Consider the following 24,107-nt stretch of genomic DNA (forward strand, 5'->3'; position numbering starts at 1 on the left):
CCTCCTGATCCTTAGGTACTGATTATAAGTAGCTGAGTGTTTATGAGCAACCACACATTTCCATGTTGTGTGTGGAGGTAGGATAAGCTACTGACATGATCACAAGTGTCAAAGGAATATGAAAATATCTGAGCTGATCTGTGAACGCAGTTTTAAATAATTTGTTTTTACATTGGATTGTAGTTATGTTGTTGTTATATATATATATTTTAACATTTATAGGAACATTGGCCACACTTTATTTAACCATTATTGATTTCAGTGAAGATTGTATTGTGCATTAATGAGATGATATTGTTATTATAAGGTAGTTTTCATTCATCGTTTTAGAGAAGTTCTGGATTTTCGTGTGCGCGCTCCCCGGTGCGCGTACGTCGAGAAGCTGTAGTGACCACGTGGGCCAGCGCCAGCAAATGGGAACGCCTCCTGAGAGACGCGCGCAACTTGATTCAGGAAGTGCCCGTTTTTTCGTTTCTGGCGTTTTCAGAGCTTTTCTTTTTATTTCTCGACTACCGGGGTGGAAACAGTTAGACCGAAAATGTCAGGTGGCGCCGAGATAACGTCGCTCGGGAAGGGAGACAGTTTACATCAGCAGGGTGAGAAAATAAAAAATAAACTGTTGCTTTACGCTTCTGTATTTCAGAATTAGAGCGAAGTTACCTTTTGTTTTTTTTGCATTTCCATAGCTTTTAACTAACGATGTGACGTTTTGAACGTATGTTTTGTAGTTTAAGTTGTGCTTTTCTGTCTGAAACCCCTGACAGTGACAGTGTAGTCTAGCCCCTGTTGTATATGTGTGATAATAAGTCGTATTATTTACTGTCGTCCCGGGTCAGTTCTCGCATCCTTCCCGCTGTGTGACATGACAGAGGAAGACCTGACCCAGAACCCGCAGCTCTGTAAACTCCTGGCCACCCTGGCTCAACACGTGGACCAGACCGGACTCACCGTGCCCCTGCAAACAGAGCTGGACAAGGTAGCCGTGGTTATTCACCTTCTACGTTTTCACCATAGAAACTCAATCAAAACAGTAATCTGTGATTTACTGACCTCTAGTGGCGGACAACGAGAGCTGCAACAACATTTAGAGAACCCTGCTACTGCTGCTACTACTACTACTACTACTTGCACAGTGCACAGGCTGACTTCAGTATGTGTGGCTGCCTCTTCTCTAGGCTGAACAGAAGCTGCAGAGCCAGAGGTGTCGCTGGCTGCGCTCCGAGAGCCTCCACCGGGGTCTGCAGGAGATGATCCAGGATCACTGTGTCAGGAAGCACCACACTACTGTGCCCCCAGACCAGAACATGGTAGGTACTTTCTTGCACAGGGGTCGCGGGGGGTGCTGAAGCCCGAGAGGCGGAGGTACACCCTGGACGGGTCGCCAGTCTATCTCAGGGCTAACACAGAGAGACAGACAACCATTCACACTCACACCTACGGCCAATTTAGAATCACCAATTAACCTAACAAGCATGTCTTTGGACGGTGAGAGGAAGCTGGAGTACTTGGAGAGAACCCACGCAGACTCAGAGAGAACATGCAAACTCCACACAGAAAGGTCCCAGGCCTGAATTCGTATCATAGACAACACGTTTTTATTTTTTTTGCACATTAAAAATATAGTTCCCAGTTGCAGCCGGAGGTCACAATTTGAAATCCTTTTAAAGAGCAGCTATATCTGTTTCCTTGGCTAGATTTTTAAAATAAAAACATAGGTTGCAGCCTACAAGTATGGGATAGAAGAAGTGTTTTAACTGATGACGCTTACTGGTGGTAAAAGAAACGAACACAACCGTAACAAATCACTTTGTGTTTAGTTCTTTGAGACGATGGAGAAGTGTCTGCTGGTGTCTCAATGCGTCAGGCAGCTGGATCTCGGCAGCACCACAAACCAGGACCAGCCCACCGTGCTGGGGCTGACCGCTCGGCACGTGACGGACCTCGTGCCATCGGAGAAAGTGAGTCATGGACGCAGAAGTCCGTCGGCGCGCAGAGTTATGATCCAATTAGCCGTTTTTCCCGAGATCTCCCATAAAACCGTTGGTGCTGTTCTTGTCTTTACCAGAATGTGCAGAGAATGAGGCAGAGTCTGCCCAGACAGCTGGAGAAACATCTCAAGGAGAAGTGTCTGAGCCTCCTGTCGTACTGTCAGCCAGAACGGGGTACAGTAACCGAAAGCAGATGAGGCTGAGCCGCGGTGAAGTGTGAAATTCGACGTCTGTGTTCGCTTTCAGAAATATTTTATCATTCTCTGTGCTGCGTTGAGACAGCGGCTGCAATTACAGGTCGCATTTCACTGCTAATATGATAAAAATGCCTTAATAAGACTAGACTGACCAGATCTGAACCAGTTTTGTGATTAAGAGCGGTGGTGATAAGACATTCATAATCAAAATGTTAGTGCTAGTGTAATGTTACTATTTTAGTTTGGCAAAAATACGTTCTTTCTGTGCGTGTTTTTTCCAAATATGGCATAAAACAACAAGTTGTTCAAAAATGACGTGGGCAGTGAAGTTGAAAACATCTAATTTTACTCTATTAATGACTTCAGTGCTGTCTATGGTGTTTGGGAGAAAAGAACTTCTTATTCTATTGTGTTCTTGAAAGATTCAGTACTCGTTGTGTAGAACAAGTTCTGTTCTCATTGAGGTTCTGGTTAAGTCAATCTGGCGTCTCCGTGTTCAAGATGCTGCACGGTGTCTTTTAATCTTGTCTAGAGAACGAGAGCGAGGGTCTGAAGACCAGCAAGCTGTTTCATCTGTCGGCCCAGCTGGACAAAGACAAGAAAAGGGCAGAGAGCCTGGAGGCGAGCTGCCGGGAAAACAGAGTTCTCCTGCAAAGACAGACGCAGCTCTACCTCTCTGTGAGTGCTCCTATAAACTGTTATCACAAACGGGTGCGAGGTACAATCTGAAAACTGAAGCGGAAATTGCTTCTAAGCTAAAACATTCAGACGAGCTCAGCCCACAACCGGTGTTTCGTGTTCTTTCTCTCCCCGAACCAGGAGCTGACTAAGTGCATCCGCCTTCTCCAGTCTCTCGTCCTGGACCACAGGCTGAAGGTCCAGACGGAGTTAGACGGGAAGAAATTGGATTACTTTGAGGGCAAATGTGAATTAGTCTTACAGAAGATAAAGTAAGCTCTTCTCAGGTCTTTTGCCTGCTTAAATACATGCGTCAGTGACGTTGCTAAAATGCTCTGGTTACATTTATAAGGAGCATAAATACAGAATGAAAGGATTAGATGCTTGGGAAGTTCTATTTACTGTCCAACATCTATCTGTGGACATAAAAACACCTCATAATGCATTGTTATCAACTGCTATTGCTAACGATGGCTAGCCTGGCTAGTGAGCAAGCCCCCACTGCATTCTACCTTGGTTTCTTTTTGTACTGAAATACATTTATTGTCGTAGTTCCCAGCTCTAACATCTAAGATAAATGAATGTTGGCATATGCAAGTGTTGACAGTCAGTAGTATTTCCTTCCTGTAGTGGTTTAAATTCAACAACATGACACACAAGCGGTCCTGTTCCTCATGTTTTATTGTTTCCTTCCTCCCAAGGGCTGAGATGGTGGAAATCCAGCTGGACACGTACACACCCGACTCCATAGCCGCTCATAGAAAAATAAGGTGACGTCTGCGTTCCTGTTTGATTGGTTTTGAGACGACGTTCCTGCAGCTCTAACGCGCTTTTTTTTGTCGGTTGCGCTCCAATCGCAGGGAGGCGCTGGAGTCCGAGCTGAGGGCCTGCAGAGCGGAGAAGCAGTCCGTCGAGCTGAAGCTGGCCTCCTTCGAGATCCTGGGCAAGGAATTCGAGGCCCTGGCCGAGGAGTACTGCAGGTTACGGCAGGAGATGGAAATGAAGGACTGGGCCCTGAAGGAGTTCGCTCAGTACAGCGAGAAGTAAAGATGTCGCGTCTGATGCTGAGACAAGCGGCTCGCGTTTAAATGTCCACAGTGTGTGAGAATGAGATGCTAAAATGTTGTTTAATAAATTTTCTTTAAGCTCCTCAACATATCTGCTTTATTTACGTCCATACAAACCGAATTAGGGATCAAGGCAGTTTTATCTCACGTTTCTCAGATGACAGAAGCATCTGTTTAGAGATTTGTCTTATAAACACCTTACCTCACTTTATACATGAATGTACAATATTATTAGGTGAGAAAATTAATAAAGATCACGACACCTTCAGGGCTCTGAATAATATCCTACTTTTATGGGACATGCTTCTTCTTGGCTGACTGCTGTTCTCACTGCATCTGTACGGAGGGAGTAACGCATACAAGACAGGCCCGGGCACGTCGGTCCTTTCACATACTGTAATGGGTGTCGTTCAAGTGCATCGGCGCTCATCCGCTCCCTCCAGGAGGTGTAAATGATGCTGCTAATACGTTTTCCCCTTAGAAGACACAGTGCTGTATAGAAGATGAATGAAACTGTGTCCTCAAATGCTCCTATTTTCTTATTTTCCAGTCTTTTCTGTTGCTTATTTTTAGGGATTTTATCCGTGACGTCACAGTGGGTGCGCTCGGTGTTTGGAGAAGAAGCTTTAATAAGAGAAAATTTAGGACGTATTTGTGAAAATGGAGCATGTCCTACATCCTCTGCCTTCGGCGCAATACTGTATATGTAGGCCAAATATCTGAGAGTTTCTACTGCAGTTTGCAGCCTCGCCCACTAGATGGCAGTACACTATCAATTTAGATGGAGTTCAACGGCAGAATTTCTCACATTTTTATCATTTGCTGTGGCTTTTAACCACACACATTTTATTCATTAATAACTTTCAGTGTTGCACAGAAGTTGCAGCTGCCACTGGACAACACCAGTGTTTTATAATTGAAATGATCAGCCACTGATCAGGCATAACATTATGACCATATATCCTAACATTGTGTAGGTCTCCCTTGTGGCTCCAGAACAGTTGTGACTCATCAGAGAATGGACATGGGCCTTCTGAGGGTGTCCTGTGGTGTCTGGGAACAGGATGTTGTTAGTGGGGGGCTACTTCGAGGGGAGGGGGCCCTCTGTGGATCATCCCACAGATACTTGATCAGTTTGAGATCTAGTGAATTTGGAGGCCAGGTCAACAACTTGTGCTGTTCCTTATGGTTTTTTGTTTTGTTTTTAGTTGTTCCTAAACCGTTTTTTTGTGTGCCTGGCTCCCATCAAGGAGTGTCAGTGCTATGGGGTGGGGGTGCCTGGTCTGGTCTAGGTGGGTAGTACATGTCTAAGTAACATCCTGGACACTCTATCTTCTCTCTACTGCCATCAGGCCGGCGTTTCCGATGCCTGAGGACAAAGACTGAGAGGCTGAAGAAGAGTTTTTATCCTCATGCCATCCGCCTGCTCAACTCTGAGCCTTAACTGGACTTAAATATCACTGCACTTTATTCATGTAGCTGCTAAATACTGTAAATTTATGTACATATACAACTACCCCCCTCTAAGTTTACACTTGAGTCTTACAGTCTATATTTTATTTTATTTTATTTCTCTCGGTGTACATTACACTTATATTGCTTACCTTGTGTGCATACTACTGTTTACTGTAGTACTTATATTTTTTTACTACTGGCTGCAGGTACAACAATACATTTCACTGTGCATTGTACTATGTATAACTGTGCATGTGACAAATAAAACCTATCTATCTATCCATCTATCTATCTATCTATCTACCTACCTATCTATCTATCTATCTATCTATCTATCATCCACATGAATGAACGTCAGGTCCAAAAGTTTCCCAGCAGAACACACTGAATTGCCACAAGATGGTCAATGTCATTTACTTCTCCTGTGTCGGTGGTCATAATGTTGTTGCTGTATCGGTGTGTATATATATATATATATATATATATTTTTTTAAAAATCAATGTTACACAGGACTTGCAACTACGACTGGATGTTGGCTCCTCTTTTAAATAAAAACAAATACCATATGGCACACATATACAGTATCTTCTAATTTAATTAAATTAACTTTTATTTTTTAATAACTGGTAAATTAATCTTTTTCATAACTAGCAGAGGCAGTTTAGTTGGAAATTGTGTAATTAAAAACAATGATGCACAACCTATTGTAAGAAAAGGTGCTTTTTTAAGTTATTTGCGTATTTGCTGCGTTTGCAGAGAGTGACTCCTCCCTCGTTGACGATCTTTGATGAGTCTGCCTCCGCCGGGGAGAAACGGAAGTGGGTAGGAGTGAAGCATCTCGCTTTGCTCCCCGCACCACCTCTCTCTGCTCTCCTTTCATCATTACCATCATCATCACCAGCAGCAGCAGCAGCAGCAGCAGACCCGGCCCCTCCTCGCCTCGCCTCTTGAACCGCTGGCTGGTTCACCTCCCGACGCACTGAACTCCAAACATCTGGCCCGTCACCAGACAAGCGCCGCCGCTGCCTGCCCCTGCTCCGTCCGGTATATACACGCGCGCGCGCGGCATGCGCTCACACCCGCGCGTCCTCCGGTAAAGAAGTGGATTATAACCGAAAAAAAGGGGGGTGGAGGAGGAGGAGGGAGGGACAATGTCCGAGGTGCGAAAATTCACGAAGAGGTTAAGCAAACCCGGGACGGCCGCGGAAGTCCGGCAGAGCGTGTCGGAGGCGGTGAGGGGCACCGTGGACCTGGTGGTGAGTCTCGGTCGTTTTTAAGCAAACGTGTGTGGTGGAGTGGATGTTACTAAGTCCCCTTGTGTCTGTCCCCCCCTCAATGAGGAAGGCGTTTAAATGTCTAAATGTCAGTTTATCCTCACATAATCCACACTTTTATTTCTTATATGAATTAATTCCACACTTTTTTTTATTCACCTATCCCGTTATAGCTGCATTATCCCGTGCGCTGTTAACACACAGGGGTCATTATGGAGAGATTATAGGCTACACCACGAGTTCAACTCCCATATGTTTTTTGGTTTTTTTTTCTTTTTTGCCGCCATTACCAAATAGTGTGACATTGTCCACGGCCACACATGTTTTTCTGTCTTTTCTTTCTTTCACTGCTGTGCTTCTCCTTTTGTGCGCTGGCCCGGCTGCCTGGACGGATGAGGAGCAGTGCCAGTTGGACAGCTGCAGCATGGCTTCCCTGTCCTCGCCTTGCTTTGCCTTGAGGAGAGAGAGAGGATGGGAGCTGTGCTGTGTCTCTTTATTGGCTGCTGGAAATTGCAACACCCTGCACAAAAAATTAAAATAAAATAAAAAACAGCCCGTGCATTGTTTGTGCAATTCATGCACGGCGGTTGTGCAAGACAAACGCTTTGAATGAATGAGTGAGTGAGTGGCAGCTCTCCTGGATGATGCTGGAGCCGGCTGCAGTAATGAGGAGGAGGAGGAGGAGGAGGAGGAGGGGGGGGGGGGTGGATTAGGAGCAATGGCTTGATATGAATATCATTTAGGAGCCTCCCGGGGCGGCATCCGTGTGTGGGTATTCGTGCATTTGCCGGGGTTGACGCTGGCCTCGAAACTTCACCACAGTGATGTCAGGGCACGTCGCTGACATCTTGTTTTGTGTTTTATATATATATATATATATATATATATATATATATGTTTGCATATAACAGAAACCATCTGCCATCTCTCTCATTCTGTGACAGCCAAGAGCTGCGACTTAAACACAGCGCTCCCAATATATCTTTGGGTTGTTTAGAGAGCAGAGCAGGGCGAGTTTGTGTAAGAGATAAACTCCGGCTCCCCCAGGGGACCCGTCTGCAGTCTTATGATGATCATCTTGAGGAGTGTGACGCAAAGAGTTTCCCTCCCGCCACCCCAACCCCGCCACCGCCGTAACAATCTTGTGATGAGGCTCTAATTTCCGTAACAGAGGTGGGAGCGCTTGCTTGCTTGCTTGTGTGTGTGTGTGTGTGTGTGTGTGTGGTGTGTGTCCGTCTCCTTGCAGCCCCGTGTGACATGTTCCAGGGAAGTGAGGATGGGGGCCGCTCATGTTGTGCGCTGCCAGCCGAGAACAAATGCCGTTTTGTGGTGGGTGCGTGGCCTGTTTTCACCCCCTCAACATGGGGATTCCCTCAGGCGTGCTGTGACCACGCTTCCTCCGTGACTCCGGCCGGGTTGTTCATTCGTTATTGCCTCCTTCGCCTCTGTAAACTCGGCGGCTACTGGAAGAGGAGTCCGCTTCCAAGACGAGAAAGGCGACTACTTGTTTCCAAGTAGAAACCAAACACCAAAGCGGAGAACACTTGTGTGTGTTTTCTTTTTGTTTTTTTTCCCTAAACGCTTCAGACAACCCCTTGAGCCACTTAGCACTGAGTTGATTTAATGGGAATTACTTTCAGCTGATGTGTCAGTGATTATTTGTATTCCTCTTAGTCATAGAAGGTTGCGTCTGTGTTTAGTTTTCTGTTAACTTACAATTGGACACTAATGGAGTTTATCTGCACATGTATTTGAAGAATCAAGATCCTGGAAGCCTTCTGGTTTCTTGCCTTTGCGTCGTTGCGTTCGGGTAATCAGTCCGTGTGTGAAGAGCAAATGTCTTCCTTTGTCGAGAAAATAGCCCTTGTTGTGGTTTCTGTCTGATCACAGACGCTGCCTCTTGACTCTATTCTTGCGTCTCGAGATGCTAGTCGGACCGTGATCATTAGCCCGGATATCTGATCGTACCTGTTGTACGGATGTATGTATGTGTGCAGGCTGCTACGTAGGCTAAGGCGTCAAAGAATAGTGACGGGTTCCTAAAATCTGTGAAATCTCTCGTCTGGGCTACTTATGCACAATGTGTTTCTGGTGTTTTCCCACGGGGAAGCCTGCCAATGAAGCTTTACTCTGGTTTAATTGTAGTTTTGCAGGAAGTCCAACAGCAAGCTGCTACACATAAGAAACAAAGCTATTAACCAATAAGACCAATATGAGATTCTCATCCAGGTCAGAAGCCGCTCCAGTGAGTAGTCCAGCTGCCTTTGTCTTGGCCTTTGCCTGTCTTAGCCCATTAACCAATTCTTTCTGATTTATATTCATAGACCGATAGAGAGATACTTTATTTATCCCGTGGGAAATTCGGTATTAGAAAAACAAACTAGAGAGAGAGAGCTACCGGGAAGGCTTCCACTTGCGTCAGCGCCTAAAGAAGATACCCATCTAGCATTTGACCTTACAAAAGCTATTAAAATTATTAACCGATCAATCATTGTGTTCATTAGCAAAATGGGAACCATGTGAATAATTGATTAAAAGTAATTTTTCAGTAAATTCAAACATGTGCAAGTTACAGATTTTCAAATTTCTTCATCTTTATGACAGAAAACTTAACATGTTTTGGAACAGTTTCCTCGCTGTTGGTAAAATCAAACAAGGACTGTGTTGTTTTGACGATTTTCTGACATTTTATAGACTAAACCTTAAAATTGAGTAACTGAGACTCAGACTAACCCATAGAAAAATACACTTCAACCTTAAATGGTTCCCAAACAGAGGAGGAAATGACTAAAAAAGGTTTGGGAACCACTCTGGAGGAATGCGCTGTTGACGTTGACAGTGTAGAGGACTCAGAAACTCATGCTGCCGTCAAATGGAACTCGTGTGCTTGTGGTTACGACATGGGAAGTCACATACAAAACAAAAAAAATGTTTGACATTCACATGGTCCGCTGCTAGGCAACTGGGGCTAACAGTTAGCAAAGCTGATGACCGGGTAACTTAATGTAGGGAACATAAAGGCATGAGGAAAAGCTGAGGCTGTTGGGATTATCAGTAAAACTGCTGAACACCATGAAGAAACCTCTATTCATTCATTCATTCATTCATTCATCTTCTGTAACCGCTTGTCCTGTGAAGGGTTGCGGGGGGGGGGGGGGCTATCCCAGCTGTCATTGGGTGAGAGGCGGGGTACACCCTGGACAGGTCGCCACAACATGACCTCCTCAAAAATGTCCAGTCCACGAAGTTCAGTCTGTGTATTGATATTGTTTGCGTTGTTTAATGTTTTGACGCCTCAAGTTTGACGTTTGGCCGTCGCCATTTTGTTTCTTTTGGAGCCAGTGGAGCTGGGGAGGAGCTGGGGTGGAGCGACGGGTGGCTCTGACCTGAAAACCCCAAGTCCCGTTTGACCAGGCATATTAATCAAGCCGGCGGCACAGTGGCGAGGTGGTAGCACTGATGCCTCGCAATGAGAAGGTCCTGGGTTTGAATCCATCGGCCGACTGGGACTTTCTGTGTGGAGTTTGCATGTTCTCCCTGTGTCAGCGTGGGTTCTCTCCGGGTACTCCGGCTTCCTCCCACCGTCCAAAGACATGCTGGTTAGGTTCATTGGTGACCGTAGGTGTGAATGCGATGCCCTGCGATGGACTGGCGACCTGCCCAGGGTGTACCCCACCTCTCACTCCACCCTGCGACCCTTCACAGGAACAAGCGGTTACAGAAAATGAATGAATGAATGTTAATCAAGCCAGCACGCCTATGAGAATCAGAAATTCATTGACTTCAGTGGAGGAATGGACTACTATTCTTCCGCATTGGCTTCTTTCTTTCAGACCTGCTGGCTGCGTCCATATTTACGTACAGTCTATGCATTCTAAATATCCATGTATCAGAAATTTGTCTCTGCCACATTACTGTCCACTGAATATTATTATATTATCCCTAATATGAAAACATATTGGTGAGTGTGGCAGTGAGCTCTGTTTAAACATTAATACATCTCTTTAGGATAGTCCTGGAGCGATACAGGGGCGTAAGAGGCTTGCTAGCAGTGAGCCGGTGCAGCTCATTCGCGCACAGATTGGAGCACTTAGCCGGGGTCAGCCACGGGACATCGATGCCGTTTTAAACTGCGCCCCATCCATTCTGTGTGTAACGTGTCAGCTGCCCTAGCCCATGTAATAAAATGTTTTTTCTTTTTTTTTTTGTCGGAGCTTCACATCTGCAGACCCATAACGGGACGCAGACATCTGGAAACGCACCCTCGCTCACATCATCACTATCACCATCGCCGCGGTTCCCTGGAGGCGTAACTTGTGGAACTTGTGCTTTGTACTCGGCGTTTGGCGTTTGAGTGTTCCCCAGCCAGAGTGATAGTTGAGAGAAGGAGGCGCGAGACGTAATGGGAGCTGGCGACACAGATACGATGGGAAAGTGTCTTGGTTGTTTTCTAGTTACACCCAAGTGTTGTGCCACGTCCTTTTTGGTGTTTTACCACCTCCGGGCCTTTCTCAATCGGCGACGACTTTGGTTTCACAGCAGCATGACTCTGATTCTCTGCTTCTTTCTGTGAAAGCAGAACCCACTCATCTGCCTTTCCTCCTCTTACTTTGCTTCCTCTCACTCCCTCTGCCTCGCTGTAACGTGATCGGCGTCGCAGCCTCCAGCCCTGCATCGCTGCCGACAGCCTCCTCCGACGCGTAGCTCTGCGGTTCGGCTCGTTGCACATGACAGGAAGCAGAGCTGCTGTGCGTTGGGTGCAGGGGCGGTACAGCCATGTGTAATGGTTTCTGCAGACTTGTAGCTGTTGCGTTGTGCTGCTGCTGCTGCTGCTGGTAGTAGTCCAATAAGTAGCGGCTCTGTGTGGGAAAAGATTGCAGTGATTCCACACACCACAGAGAAGTAGGAAAATATTCAGACTCACTCGTACCATTAGGAAGTTTTTATTTAGATTAGTGGTTCAAAAAAAAATAATAAATAAAAAAAATGCGAGACAGAGGGTTTCTGTGGAAAACAGAGAAAGTGAGCGTCTGGTGGAAAAATCTGCAGAGAACACGAGCATGTAACCGGCTTACTTCAGCGGTCGAATGACTGGTTACAAAACGTGGCTTGTGCACAGATACTAGTGTGCTCAAGAAGGAGACGTTAGCCTCTTAACACACATCCCTGCAGCCAGATACTGTTTAAGTACCCCGAGATAAAATTTTCGTAAAATTCAAACGGAGCTGAAGATACAAAATTTCTGCAAAAAGTGCATAAAATGATGCACAACACAACTTGCATTGTGGCTTTAAGGCTTGGCTTCTGTGGAGCTGTCACAAGTTGATAGACGACATACAGAATACACCGATACAGCCACAACATTATGACCACTCACAGGAGAAGTAAATAACTTTGACCATCTTGTGTCAATCCAATGTTCTGCTAGAAAACGTTTAGACCTGGCATTCATTCATTGGTGTGGATGTTACTTAGACATGTAGCACCTACCTAGACCAGACCAGGCACCCCCACCCCATAGCAATGACACTCCTTGATGGCAGCACACACAAAAACGGTTTAGGAACAACTAAAAAAAAAACATGAAGAACATCTCAAGGTGTTGACCTGGCCTCCAAATTCACTAGATCCCAAACTGATCAAGTATCTGTGGGATGATCTACAGAGGCCCCTCCCCTCAAAGGCCCCCACTAACAACATCCTGTTACCAGACACCACAGGACACCCTCAGAAGGCTCATGTCCATTCTCTGATGAGTCACATCTGTTTTGGAGGCACAAGGGAGACCTACACAATATTAGGAAGGTGGTCATAATGTTATGCCTGATCGGTGTGAGTGTGAATCGTTGCAAACAATAAACTGTGCATCTAAACAGTCGTATTGACATTTTCAGATGGCAAGGTGAAAAAAACAAAAGGTGCCTTCCGGGTTCACCAAAGGTGCGATACAAAAACAAAGGTCCACATCTCAGCTGCAACACTTCAATGGAAACATGACAGAGTACAAGGTGGAAAATCACTCAGTCACACTCCCCCAGCTGTAGTGCACGGTCAGCTTTATAGAGCCTTTCTCCTCCTCCACCGTTCGTCTGCCCTCCCTGCTTTCAGACCCCGGCAGCGGTTCACTAATGTGGCACCAGAAGCCGATCAAGTCCACACGGTCTGATTTTCCTCTGCTCGGCTAAGCTATTCATCACCGTTTTCTTTTTTTCCTTTCCTCCTGCTCAGCTTGAGCTTAAAGTGGCACTTTTTTGGAATTAACTTTGAATCCTTCCAAGTGGTTTAGGTTTATAGTCGAGATCGCGTCCTGACCTAGTTGTGGGAGGCTGGCATTTAAGCCCATCGGCCCCTTTAAGACACAACGGGGGAAGATGATTTCATTTCATCCTACTTCTCTATGAAACCTAAAACAGGAAGTTTTGATTTTTTTTAAAGCTGCAGCACGGGATCCAGCCCTTTTGTTTCATCATCACACATTAACATTATCCACAGTTGAGTTGTATTTCATTGCATACACCTGTTAAGTCACGCACCATGACTTTTCTGCTTTATCTCACCTGTTTTTCTGTGTGAAGTTATTGTCGGCCTCTACCCCTTTGTCATCATGTTGTGTTTTTTTTGTTGCCTGAGCAACAGTTTCCCTGAACTGTGACATCCTCTGAACTTTGTGGTTGCCTATTTTATCTCGCGCGTATCCGCTGCTCTGTAGGTGAACGCTACTCTCGAACAGCTGAGAGGGGGCGGGTTGAGGCCCTACAGTGTTTTTGTTTTTTTGTTTTTTTGTTTTTTTTTACGTTGCAGTAAAGGCAAAAATATCCCAACCTGACGTCAAATTGAAACTGCTCTCCTTTCCCGTCTCCCCACCTCTCAGGAGCAGCCAAAGATCATCGAACCGCTCGACTATGAGGCGGTGGTGTTTCAGAGGAAGGCCCAGATCCACAGTGACCCCCACCGAGACCTGCTGCTGTGCCCCGTCGACGATGTCTCGGTGAGTCCCCGCCTCCTCCGTTATCAACGAGATGACACCTCTCTGAGTGTTTTTGCAATGTCAGCAATCCTCTATATTTGTTTTATTGGATAATTAACTTGTCACTGCTCTTTAGGGTGAAACTATGGGATGGAAACACGGCCCTTGAGTTACATTATGTCTCATGTCTGGCTCTATTTGTGCTGTATTGTAACGGTCAGGAGCAGAATCAGTGGATGTAGTAGCATAAGCACTTCTCACATTTCTATCTTGACAGTTTTTTTGCACATACATATATAATATATATATATTAATATGCACTCATCTGACAAAATATTAGGTACACTAGTCAAAATGAATGCATTCCAGCGTTACAGTCCTGCACTAAATCCCCTAAATCCCACCTGCTTCAGTTCAGAAAGGTGGTAATTATTTCAACGGGATGCAGTTTGTGGATTGAATTAGACATAAAAATGTTTCTGTAGGACTCCAGCTTCCTCCCACCGTCCAAAGACATGCTCGTTAGGTTAATTGGTGATTCTAATTTGGCGACTTGTCCAGGGTGTACCCCGCCAGTCGCCCAATGACAGCTGGGATAGGCTCCAGCGCCCCTTGACCCTTCACAGAACAAGCGGTTACAGAAAATGAATGAATGTTTCTAAACCACTGACGAAAATGAAGTTGCCAAAATGATAGAAACATGTGTCAGTACAATGCAGTTTAACAGCACTACCAACCACGGCCTCCAAAATGAAATGAAAACACAGTTATATTAAACAAATGCTTCATTTAGCTTCATGCCCACTTGAAAACCCCAATGACATGCTGCATACTGCTGTTGTTTAGGCCAGGTTCCTGATGTCTTCATATTGCTTGGTAGCTATGGTTAGCTGCTGAGCGGGCCATACAAGCTTATGTTTCACAATGTTTGAATTATCCTCTGCTGGTGTGTGGGCCTACAAGCCAGCAGCACTTACTTAGTTCATTTAGATTTTAGGTTAAGCTAGCCAGTAGCATTTGGTTAGCTTATACTTCACAAGGTTTGAGTTAGCGTCTGCTGCTGAGCGGGCCATACAAGCCAGCAGCATTTACTTAGTTCATTTAGATTGTAGGTTAAGCTTCATATCACATGACTGTAGGTTTGTTAGGGTTTCTCATCTGGACAGGGCCTCTAATTGTGTTTTGCCTGGGATTTTGGCACAAGGGATTGTTTCATCTAATCCTGTGTATTGATGAAAAACATAAAGACAAGATTTAGTGCATGACTGCTGCATTAGAATGCATTCATTCTCACTAGTGTACCTAATAAACTGTCCAATGGGTGTACGTTTCACATACGGCGCACATTTTTCTTGGACGGATATATGAAGACATCGCCGCTCACTGAATCAGTGGGAGCCCCGGGCTGTTTCTCACTAGGTGTTAGGGAAGGTGTTCAGTGTAATTAGCACACTAATAGCTTTTTATGGCCTGGTGGCAGATGCTTTTCAGCATGGGGCTAATCCATGAAGCCCGGTGGCTCAAAAACATTGTTTAAAATACATAATGTTAAATGTCAGTTTTCTCTTCTAAGCTGTTTATTTGGACTATGAAATTGGCTCCACCTTTATTCCAAGCTTATGCGCCCATCACCTCTACCACTGGAGCTCAGTAGCTTGTAGCTGATGTACAGATGCTTCATGCTTTCGGGCGCTTGTGGTAAAATCTCCACAATAAACGGCCGAATCAGCAGCTTATTTCTGTCTTGAGTCAGACTGAAACAAGGTAGCTGTAAAATATCACTTCCTAAAGAAAGGCTTCCCATCGTAAACAACTGCTCATCCACGGCACGGCGGGGCACGGGAGGCTCAGTTATTTATGGGTCAGACAAGTACGATCCAGCCAGGTACCTCTGCTCTGTACTTACCGCTCCTTCTTCAGACACATGTGGTTCCGCTTAGTTGCACGTCTTGCTTCTTGCCTACATGTTTTTTCCCCCCGTCTTGAGAGAATTTGTTGACTCTGCCCCCTGCTTTCACCAATTCAGTCCGCTCCTCTGACCCAATTCCCTTCTACTAAGCACCTTTAAAGATTCGTCATCATCAGTCATTTCACGTCCACATGTGTGACTCGCTGTGTGTGTGTGTGTGTTTTGTGAATCATGCAGGAGTCTCAGATCTCCCGGCAGAGGAGGACCGTCGTTCCCTCGGTGCCCCAGAATGCCGAGCGGGAGGCCAGGAGTCTGTTTGCCAAAGAGGTACTTATAACCCCAGCGCGCCCACGTCCATGACACAGCCCACCTGGTGCCAAACGCTGCGCTCACCAGCAGTGACATGAAGTCGGTTCTAAAAATAAACGGGAAGTTTTGGAGTGAAACAACCGAAGCTTGGCGGTTCAGAGTTGACTTTTTTTGCTTCCTTATATTAAAAAAAACACGGTGCAGCGTGAATTCCTCCCTTTAGCAAACATGCCAGATGACTCCCTGATTATTTGACACCGACGTTTGACCGTCACTTGAAGCTCTTAGAGGAACACTCTCCAGCAGTAAACACACACTGTTCTTATGAAATACAGACTCCTCTGCTACTCTGCCAGGCTCTAAATCTGTGTTCGTCAGCCAGGCCTCATGACTGTGATGTAGCATGGAAACAACTGTCATAGGGATTGTCAAAACAAACGCTGCCTCGCTCGGGATTTATCGAACAGAGATCCGTTCGGTACGGTGGCCGGGAGGTGCAAACCAGCGTTACAAAATGTGAAACACTTTTACAAAGCTTGAAGTTACATTTTAAAAAACATTTTTACTTGAGGTGGGACTTTAACGCGTTAATTCTGATTAATTAATTACAAAAAATTGACGCGTTCATAAAAATTAACGCATTTAATCACAGTTTTCATTCCAAACAACGCAGAACTTTTGTCAGTGCACGATTTCCTGGTACACCGATTACACTGATGCATACGTCAGAGCTCGATCGGATAAAAGCACGTTGCTAGGACTGATGGAAGGCAAATTTTATTTAAAAAAACTACCTGATGGAAGCCTTGATAAAAGCGGGGTTTTGTGCAAATTGTACAAAAAAAAGTTTGCATACCACGAAGCACTTCAACACTACGGTACCATCGAAATGCAAAACATGTGAGCACAGAAACCGACGGCAACCCAAACATTTTTTTTTTAACCATATAAAATCAATACTGTTCTGAAAAACTACTTAAAGTTCTTCCAGTGGCACTTTAACTTTAGGGCTGTTCAGTGTTGGACAAGGATATTTCTTTCTTTTTCTACTGTTTTGATTTGAAATGCAAATAAACGCATTGTTCCAGACTTTAAAAGAGCTTGAGTTTAGAATATTCATGTCTGTGTCTATTATTCGATTCAGCCATCCACTAAAATCCATTTAAATTAAAAAATGTTGCTAAAAAAAAAAAAAAAAAGTTGCTTTTTGGGCCAAATTTTGTTATGCGATTAAAATGCGATTAATCGAGATTAATTAATTACAAAGTCTCTAATTAATTAGATTAAATTTTTTTAATCAGTCCCACTCGTAGTTTTTACATATCATAAAACAAAATTACATTGCCAGAACACATTTACAAGTCCCGAAACAAATTTACAAATATCAACCGTCAACCGAAAAGGGAATGTACCAACTCTGGGGTTGAACAGGAAGTGATAACGGGAGCGGCCAATACAGGTTGTTGTTGTCGTTGATGGAGTTCATTTTGTGGCAAACACATGAGCAGCGTGTTGCAGAAGTGTTTCGGTGTCGTGTTCATTTGTTTTCTGAAATGTAAATTTGTTTCGGGACTTGGGCGGCACAGTGGCGAGGTGGTTAGCACTGATGCCTCACAGCGAGAAGGTCCCGGGTTCAAATCCATGGGCCGACTGGGCCTTTCTGTGTGGAGTTTGCTTGTTCTCCCTGTGTCTGTGTGGGTTCTCTCCGGGTACTCCAGCTTCCTCCCACCATCCAAAGACATGCTGGTTAGGTTAATTGGTGATTCTAAATTGGCCGTAGGTGTGAATGGTTGTCTGTCTCTCTGTGTTAGCCCTGTGATAGACTGGAGACCTGTCCAGGGTGTACCCCACCTCTCGCCCAATGACAACTGGGATAGGCTCCAGGCTCCTTCACAGGAATAAGCGGCTACAGAAGATGAATGAATGAATGAATGTTTCGGGAAATGTGTTATGGCAACGTAATTGTGTTTTATGATATGTAGGAATGTTTTCTAAAATTTAAATTTGTCTCAAGCTTTGTAAAAGTGTTTCACATTTTGGTAAAAGTTTTGCACCTCTTGGCCTCCGTAGCTCAGTTCACCGAAGCGAAAGTTTCGACTCGCAGTTGCGTCCTGAATAAAAGTTTCCTGAGCCGAAACGTTCCCTGCAAAATCACCAACTCAGAGCTCAGTCCTCTCTCTTTCGCAATTCCTATTTAGACGGGAACAGATTTAGGCCTGTTCCCTGGCACGGTTGTTGCATTTGAGTGTGTCTGCCGCTAATCCAGCTCTCTCTCTATGCGTTTGACCCGTTTGGCAGTGCATCAAGATGTACAACACCGACTGGCACGTGATCAACTACAAGTACGAGGCTTACTCGGGCGACTTCCGCATGTTGCCGAGGTAAGGATTGAAGTGAATTAAAAATGTTCTTTGGATGTGTGGACCTGTCTAGATGTTAGGGCTCAGAGCTTGTACAAGGGATTTTCTCTCCGCTCGCATGGATCTGCGGGATGATGAGCGATCACTGGATGCTAATGCGGCTCTCTGATGCTTCCCCAGCAGAGATTTGCAGATTTTCATTTCCCTTCCGTTTATGTAACAGGTGTAGCCCAGATGTTTTTAGTTTATTGTGATGAAGAATGATTTCGCCAGAGAAACATCACGGTTAAAAAATGTCAGAAAGCAATGATGTAAGATTTAGTTGCAGGACTTACTGACCTACACGGTGCTCATGTAAGAGGCAACATGTTCAGTTGATTTATTTCTTTTTTTCTCTTCCTGTGGTTTTTAAAGCAAAGGCCTGAAGACAGATAAGCTGCCAGCTCACGTGTTCGAGGTCGACGAAGACGCCAAAGACGAGGTGAGGAGAGGGGCGGGGGGCGTCATTAGATCACAGACATCGATCCCTGCAGGGGAGGGCGAGCTTCCCGCCCCGGCCATTTATGCGCTTTTAGCGACGTTCTATAAATCTTGAACAGAAATGAGAACGACTCTGCCGCTCGTGCTGTGGGTAAACGAGTCGCTCAGGGAAGAATACAAGGTGAGTTATGGCCCCGGTCGTCCACCGAGTCTCGTCACTCCTCGGAGACTGAGAGCGGGGAAGTGAAACCAGAAGCCTTATATACGTCCTATAAATAGCTCTCATCGATCCTCCTCCCCCTCTGTCCTCTGGCCGGAAGCGCATAAACTTAGAGAGAAGAGAAAAGGTTCAGTTGACGGAAGATAAATGCTGTTCTGCTGTCTTTTTTAGCATCACCCCCCAGATTATCATTTGGAGCCAAGATGGCAGGTCTAGTCGCACCTGTATGCGGCGATGCCTGCAAAAAATCCTTGCTTTTAAGTGTCCGATAACTGTAAATCAATGCTAATGCAGCCAGAGATATTACATTACACATGAGAATACAAGTACCTATATATATATATATATATAGGGTGTATGTGTTCATGATGAGAATGAAGGAGGACAGCAGCCAGCCAATTAGATTACAGGACGAAGCCAGAGAGAGAGGGAGAGAGAAGGAGGTTGTGTGGATTGACTCACAGAGGACAAAACTGTGCCTCAGTACGATGAGGCTCACCTCGATTGTGACGAAACAAAAAACAAAAACACACACACACGTCTACCCTCTTCACTCAGTGTTATTATACGTGTGGCATTAAGTAAATTAGGCTTCCTATCAAGCGGCCGGATGCATTACTCCCGAGAATTTCTGTGTGTGTGTTTGTGTGCGAGAGCGCGCTCGCTAAGAGACGGCGATCCCTTGTGATGAATGTTTGTGTTTTCTGCGGCGATGATGAACAGTCCCATGACAAGTATGGAGCTACCCCCCCCTCACCCCTTTATGGGAAACCGAAGAATTCCTTCTGGTAAATTGATTTGAGTGGACGGCGGCTGGAGAGCGGTTAGCACCGACTGAACAACGCTAACACGCTGCAGCTTAGCTCAGTGAATGTTTCATGCTCGCTGTCATTAGCATCTGCCTGCAGCAACACGACGCTATTGAGGTTGCACTTTCTGCAGTTTTGAGCGAGATGCACGGTCCATTAACCTGGATTAGCCCGTCTTAATGAAGCCTGACTCTCATTGTTTGTGTCTTGTCAGGACACATCGTCGCTGTGCTCCCAGAGGGGCGGCATCATGAAGCAGGGCTGGCTTCAGAAAGCCAACATCAACAGCAGTCTGTCTGTCTCCATGAGGGTGAGTCATCGCGCCAGGCCTCCTGTCTGTCTGTCTGTTAGCAGAGCATAACTCCAACCATAATCATCTGCATTATCCAGTCCCTCATCCTGTGCGCTATAATCTGGGATGTTGTAGATGTACGACTATTGCTATTGCCGAATTCCGCTAACGTGCTCTCTCTTGTCGTGCACCGCAGGCATTCAAAAGGAGGTACTTCTACCTGTCCCAGCTCCCCGACGGCTCCTACATCCTCAACTCCTACAAGGACGAGAAAAACTGCAAAGAAACCAAAGGGTCCATCTACCTGGACTCCTGCATAGATGTCATTCAGGTACGCCCACAGCTGAGATCGCGGCCGCTTGTTGTTCAGTTTAATTAAACTCACAGCGTGTGCTCCCCCTCGTGAGCTCCAGCGGCCTTTAGCTGCTGGATACAGATTTACTGCATGCCATTGACTCGGGCAGAAGAGAAAAACGCCTTCCAGCGGATTATGAGGAGGCTGCTGCCGTTGGCTCATGGCACAGGCTGGTACTTCTGGTTCAGGCCTGCTGTGAATGACAAGGCTGCCAGGAGGCTTTCAGTCCGATGAACTCTCTCAGGAGACGAATGAGCAGAGTGAAGAGACTCATTCTGGCTTGGGTGTGTTTAATGTAGAAGCTCGTGTTTTACGTGCAAACCAGATTTTGCACCTGAACGGCATTAGTCCTCTAAATCACCTGCATTGTCTGGCTTATCACCTAAGCCCCTCAGATAAGTCTGAGTCAGCAGCTTTTACTTTCCTTCCATTCATAAAACATCCTCTGTAAACAAGTCTGAATCCATCAGATGCCGTTTGCTTGGCGCAAAACTAATCTAAAACAGTGTATTTATCTATCTATCTCCTTCCTCAGAGTCCTAAGATACGGCGCAATGGCTTCGAGCTGAAGATGCAAGACCGCTACAGCCACTTCCTGGCTGCAGACAGCGAAGCGGAGATGGAGGACTGGGTGGCCACGCTGAAACAGGCTCTGCAGGGCGGCACAGACGCCGGACAGGACCGGAGGAATGGTGCGGAGTCGCTGGACTGTGTCTTAGGTGAAGCTATACTCTTAAACAACTAACTTATCGTACTTTGGATTAGAGCTGGGACGATTAGTCGACGTAGTCGACGTAATCGACGTCATAAATTCGTCGACATGAATAATTTGCGTCGACGCGTCGCCCCCCCTTTTTTTTTGGTTGAAGTCTCCATTCCAAACAACAACCTACTAGATGAACTCTCACTCCAGTCCAGTGGTGGCAGTAAATATGCACCAGAACGCTAGTCGCCAATCGCTGTAGACGCCTTAGTTTAAAACGGAAGAAGAAGAAGAACATAACAATGGCGGCGGCAAGCAGTGGTGGGAGCGAGGAGCAAGTTAGAGCTGTCCCAAACGATTATTTTTCAAACGGTCGTTTGGGCCCGCCACAGTCTCATTTGACCATAAAAAAAAATCATTACAAAAATTAAATAAATAATAATAATGATAATAATAATAATAATAATAATAATAATAATAATAATAATAATAATAAACAGTATTTCACCATCTCTAATCACAGTCAGTCAGCCCATCCCGGTGTAGGCCTACTCGGTCTCTCCAGCCCGCGAGTGAGCGCACTCGCACTCGCACTCACACTCACACACACATACACACGTATAGGTCGCGCTGCATTGTCTGAGCTTTCCTGGCTGCACCTGGCGCTATCCAGTCATAAATCTGAGGACAGCAGGACGGCATTTGAAGAGAATTTGAGAATTTTTTGAGGAGAGAAACGACGAGATGATCTGTGACTGGGTGCTCATTACGTCGGTCGCGATCGACCGTTAGATCGCGAAGGTAGTGCGGTAGATCGCGTGCCGCCGTTTTTTGTTTTTTTTTAGATGTTAGTCTAAAACATTTATCTGTTGCAACTCCAAAACAAACAGCAAGACAAATGTTCATCTTTATTTATTTTTACTTTATATTTGCAACATGCCCACAGTTCAGCGGCACACATCCACAGCCACGCACAACTTCAACAACTCAAGACTAATCTTATAATTAGTCGTTAGATTAGTCGACTAATCGAAAAAATAATCGCTAGATTAATCGTTTGAAAAATAATCGTTTGGGACAGCTCTACTTTGGATACGCACACGCTCAGGTAATCTGCTGCTCAGCCTAGTGTTTACAGTCTTATTGAGATGTTCCCGTGCAGTCATGGTTCATACAGCCATGATAATAGTGTGTTTGAGCGTAACCTTTGAGCTTAGGTAAATCTTCTCCCTGACTGTAGAGGGAGTTCAGATCGTCCCAGAGGAGGTCACCTCTAACCCCAACCCCAAACATTTTAATTACTTCCATATTACAATGACGCATGCACAATAAACAGGACGCACATGGAGGTAGAAGTTAAATCTGAAGCTCAGCTGCCGTACTTCACTCCCAAATTCTCCGTGATCTAAGCGAAACAATGGCAGCAGTGTTGCGCAGTTTCTCCTGCCAACCTCCGCACACCTCTTGTTCTTGTGTAATGGATCGCTCTCTGTAGACTGTTCCAATAAAATCCAATAGGGCTTTCTCGGCCACAATTCTCCCAGATGCCGATGTGAGACTTGGAGGCCGTCCAGGAAGATGGAGGAGCAGTTAGAGTTCACTCGGTGCATTATCAGTAGCCTGGGAGTCAGCAGAGCAGCGGATGATAGTGGAAGATATGAGTCTGTCCGTCAGAGAAGATGGAAGCCTGTTGTGTGGTTGCGTACTTAATGTGTGTTCTTTCCTCTTCAATCAGATGACGACACTGCCAGCCAAGGTAAAGGCGAGAGCGTGCCGGAGAGCCTGGGGAGGAGCTTACACACCGAACTCATGAAGGTACGAAAGATGGATGGATCTGGAGAACATTTAGATTTCTGATATGGTAGTCGTCTTGGCTTGTTACATACTCCGCGAGAAGCAAGAAATTTGTTCTTGCTCATAGGGCTGCGAGAACAAGAAAAAAGTCTGTTCATACTTCACGAGAAACTCAAGTGCTGAACTCCTCATAGGACCCTCCCACTACAGAATACGTTACATGCGCTAAGCATTGTGGGAGACGGAGGACATATTTTCGGATGTTTGTTCGGATGTTGGGATCACGCCGCTCATTCAGCGTGCACCCACACACAGCATGCCGATCTCTACCCGGGAGAGACTAGCGAATATCAGCATCTGTGAGCTCACAGAGTTGCTGCTAGCGTTTCCGCATTAACCACGCCCACTTCCAATTTCTGACCAATCGCACGGCAGTAACCGGACACCAACACCCGACAAACAGAAACGCTCGCTTCCCGCGGACTATGTAACAGCCTTTGGACTTAAATAGACTTTATTCATCCACAAGAGAAATAGCTTGGTCGCAGTAGCTCAGTTGCACATAAAAGAAAAACTGCTGAAGACTGATAGTAAAAGAAAAAATAGGTGTAAGGTTTAAAAATAAAATTAATTAAAATAAAATAAAAATAAAAAAAAATATAAAAAAATCTATTAATAAAGATTAAATTCATAAAAAATATTATTAACAATTACATTAATAACAATTAAATTAATAAAAATAAAATCAAATAAAATAAATAAAAATTAGATTTATAAAAAATAAATTAAATTAAATTGTAATAATAATGAAACAAAATATTATATAATAGTATAAGCAAAAAAATAAAAAGTACAAGACTTGCATTTGTGCAGTGTGGACAATTTTACTAAGGTAATAATTTATTTTTATTTTTTATTTAGTTTTTGTCTTAGTGCAGATACCATTAATAACATGAAAGAAAGCCGTCTCCCACTAACAGAAGAAATTAATGAAAAGCTTTGTAGCTGAACAAATATATATATAATCTCTCGCTCAAAACGATAGTCTGAGAGAGGGAAACGGCTCTGCCTCTTAAGCCTGACAGCTACCAGAGCGTCTATTCCACAGATGCTCTGGTGCTTTATGAACCCAGAGCTACACGCCGACAACAAAGCCCTCTGTGCTGCAGCTGTTACTCTCTGTTTTGCTCTGGGCCACTCCAGAACAGCCTTTCCATCTCCACGCAAAAGATCACTTGTCTGCAGGCCT

At 45.1% G+C, this 24,107-nt stretch overlaps 2 protein-coding genes across 6 annotated transcripts in view; both read left to right on the forward strand.

Moving 5' to 3' along the window:
* The first annotated feature begins 397 nt into the window (after positions 1 to 397).
* Positions 398 to 4,263, forward strand: haus4 (HAUS augmin-like complex, subunit 4). The gene is made up of 9 exons (XM_084552471.1): positions 398 to 596; positions 837 to 976; positions 1,176 to 1,307; positions 1,818 to 1,958; positions 2,066 to 2,162; positions 2,718 to 2,863; positions 3,005 to 3,135; positions 3,565 to 3,633; positions 3,724 to 4,263. Exons 1-9 carry the CDS (start codon positions 539 to 541, stop codon positions 3,908 to 3,910), a joined length of 1,101 nt encoding a protein of 366 aa, XP_084408597.1. The 5' UTR covers positions 398 to 538; the 3' UTR covers positions 3,911 to 4,263.
* A 1,910-nt stretch (positions 4,264 to 6,173) lies between these two features.
* dock11 (dedicator of cytokinesis 11) overlaps positions 6,174 to 24,107 on the forward strand; it is a 77,442-nt gene continuing 59,508 nt past the window's right edge. For 4 of the 5 annotated variants that reach the window (XR_014699049.1, XM_084544083.1, XM_084544085.1 and 1 more), the window contains exons 1-9: positions 6,174 to 6,642; positions 13,532 to 13,648; positions 15,774 to 15,863; positions 18,144 to 18,226; positions 18,620 to 18,686; positions 19,929 to 20,024; positions 20,203 to 20,337; positions 20,897 to 21,080; positions 22,800 to 22,879. Coding sequence is in view for 4 of the 5 variants with exons in the window: in XM_084544083.1 (XP_084400209.1) it covers positions 6,538 to 6,642; positions 13,532 to 13,648; positions 15,774 to 15,863; positions 18,144 to 18,226; positions 18,620 to 18,686; positions 19,929 to 20,024; positions 20,203 to 20,337; positions 20,897 to 21,080; positions 22,800 to 22,879 (957 nt within the window). In the remaining variant the exon portion in view is untranslated. Of the gene's footprint in view, positions 6,643 to 13,531; positions 13,649 to 15,390; positions 15,864 to 18,143; positions 18,227 to 18,619; positions 18,687 to 19,928; positions 20,025 to 20,202; positions 20,338 to 20,896; positions 21,081 to 22,799; positions 22,880 to 24,107 lie in introns of those variants that run through there. The other variant, XM_084544086.1, reaches the window with a different exon arrangement.

The sequence above is a fragment of the Chelon labrosus genome (assembly GCF_963514085.1).
Source record: "Chelon labrosus genome assembly, chromosome: 1".
NCBI classification, from domain to species: Eukaryota; Metazoa; Chordata; class Actinopteri; order Mugiliformes; family Mugilidae; genus Chelon; species Chelon labrosus.

Excerpts from the sequence above, each read along its gene's own strand:
- haus4 (XM_084552471.1), top strand. The coding sequence starts at position 539 with ATGTCAGGTGGCGCCGAGATAACGTCGCTCGGGAAGGGAGACAGTTTA. Across the intron at positions 597-836 it reads AGACAGTTTACATCAGCAGG|TTCTCGCATCCTTCCCGCTG; the intron begins GTGAGAAAATAA and ends GTCCCGGGTCAG. Across the intron at positions 2,864-3,004 it reads AGACGCAGCTCTACCTCTCT|GAGCTGACTAAGTGCATCCG; the intron begins GTGAGTGCTCCT and ends TCCCCGAACCAG.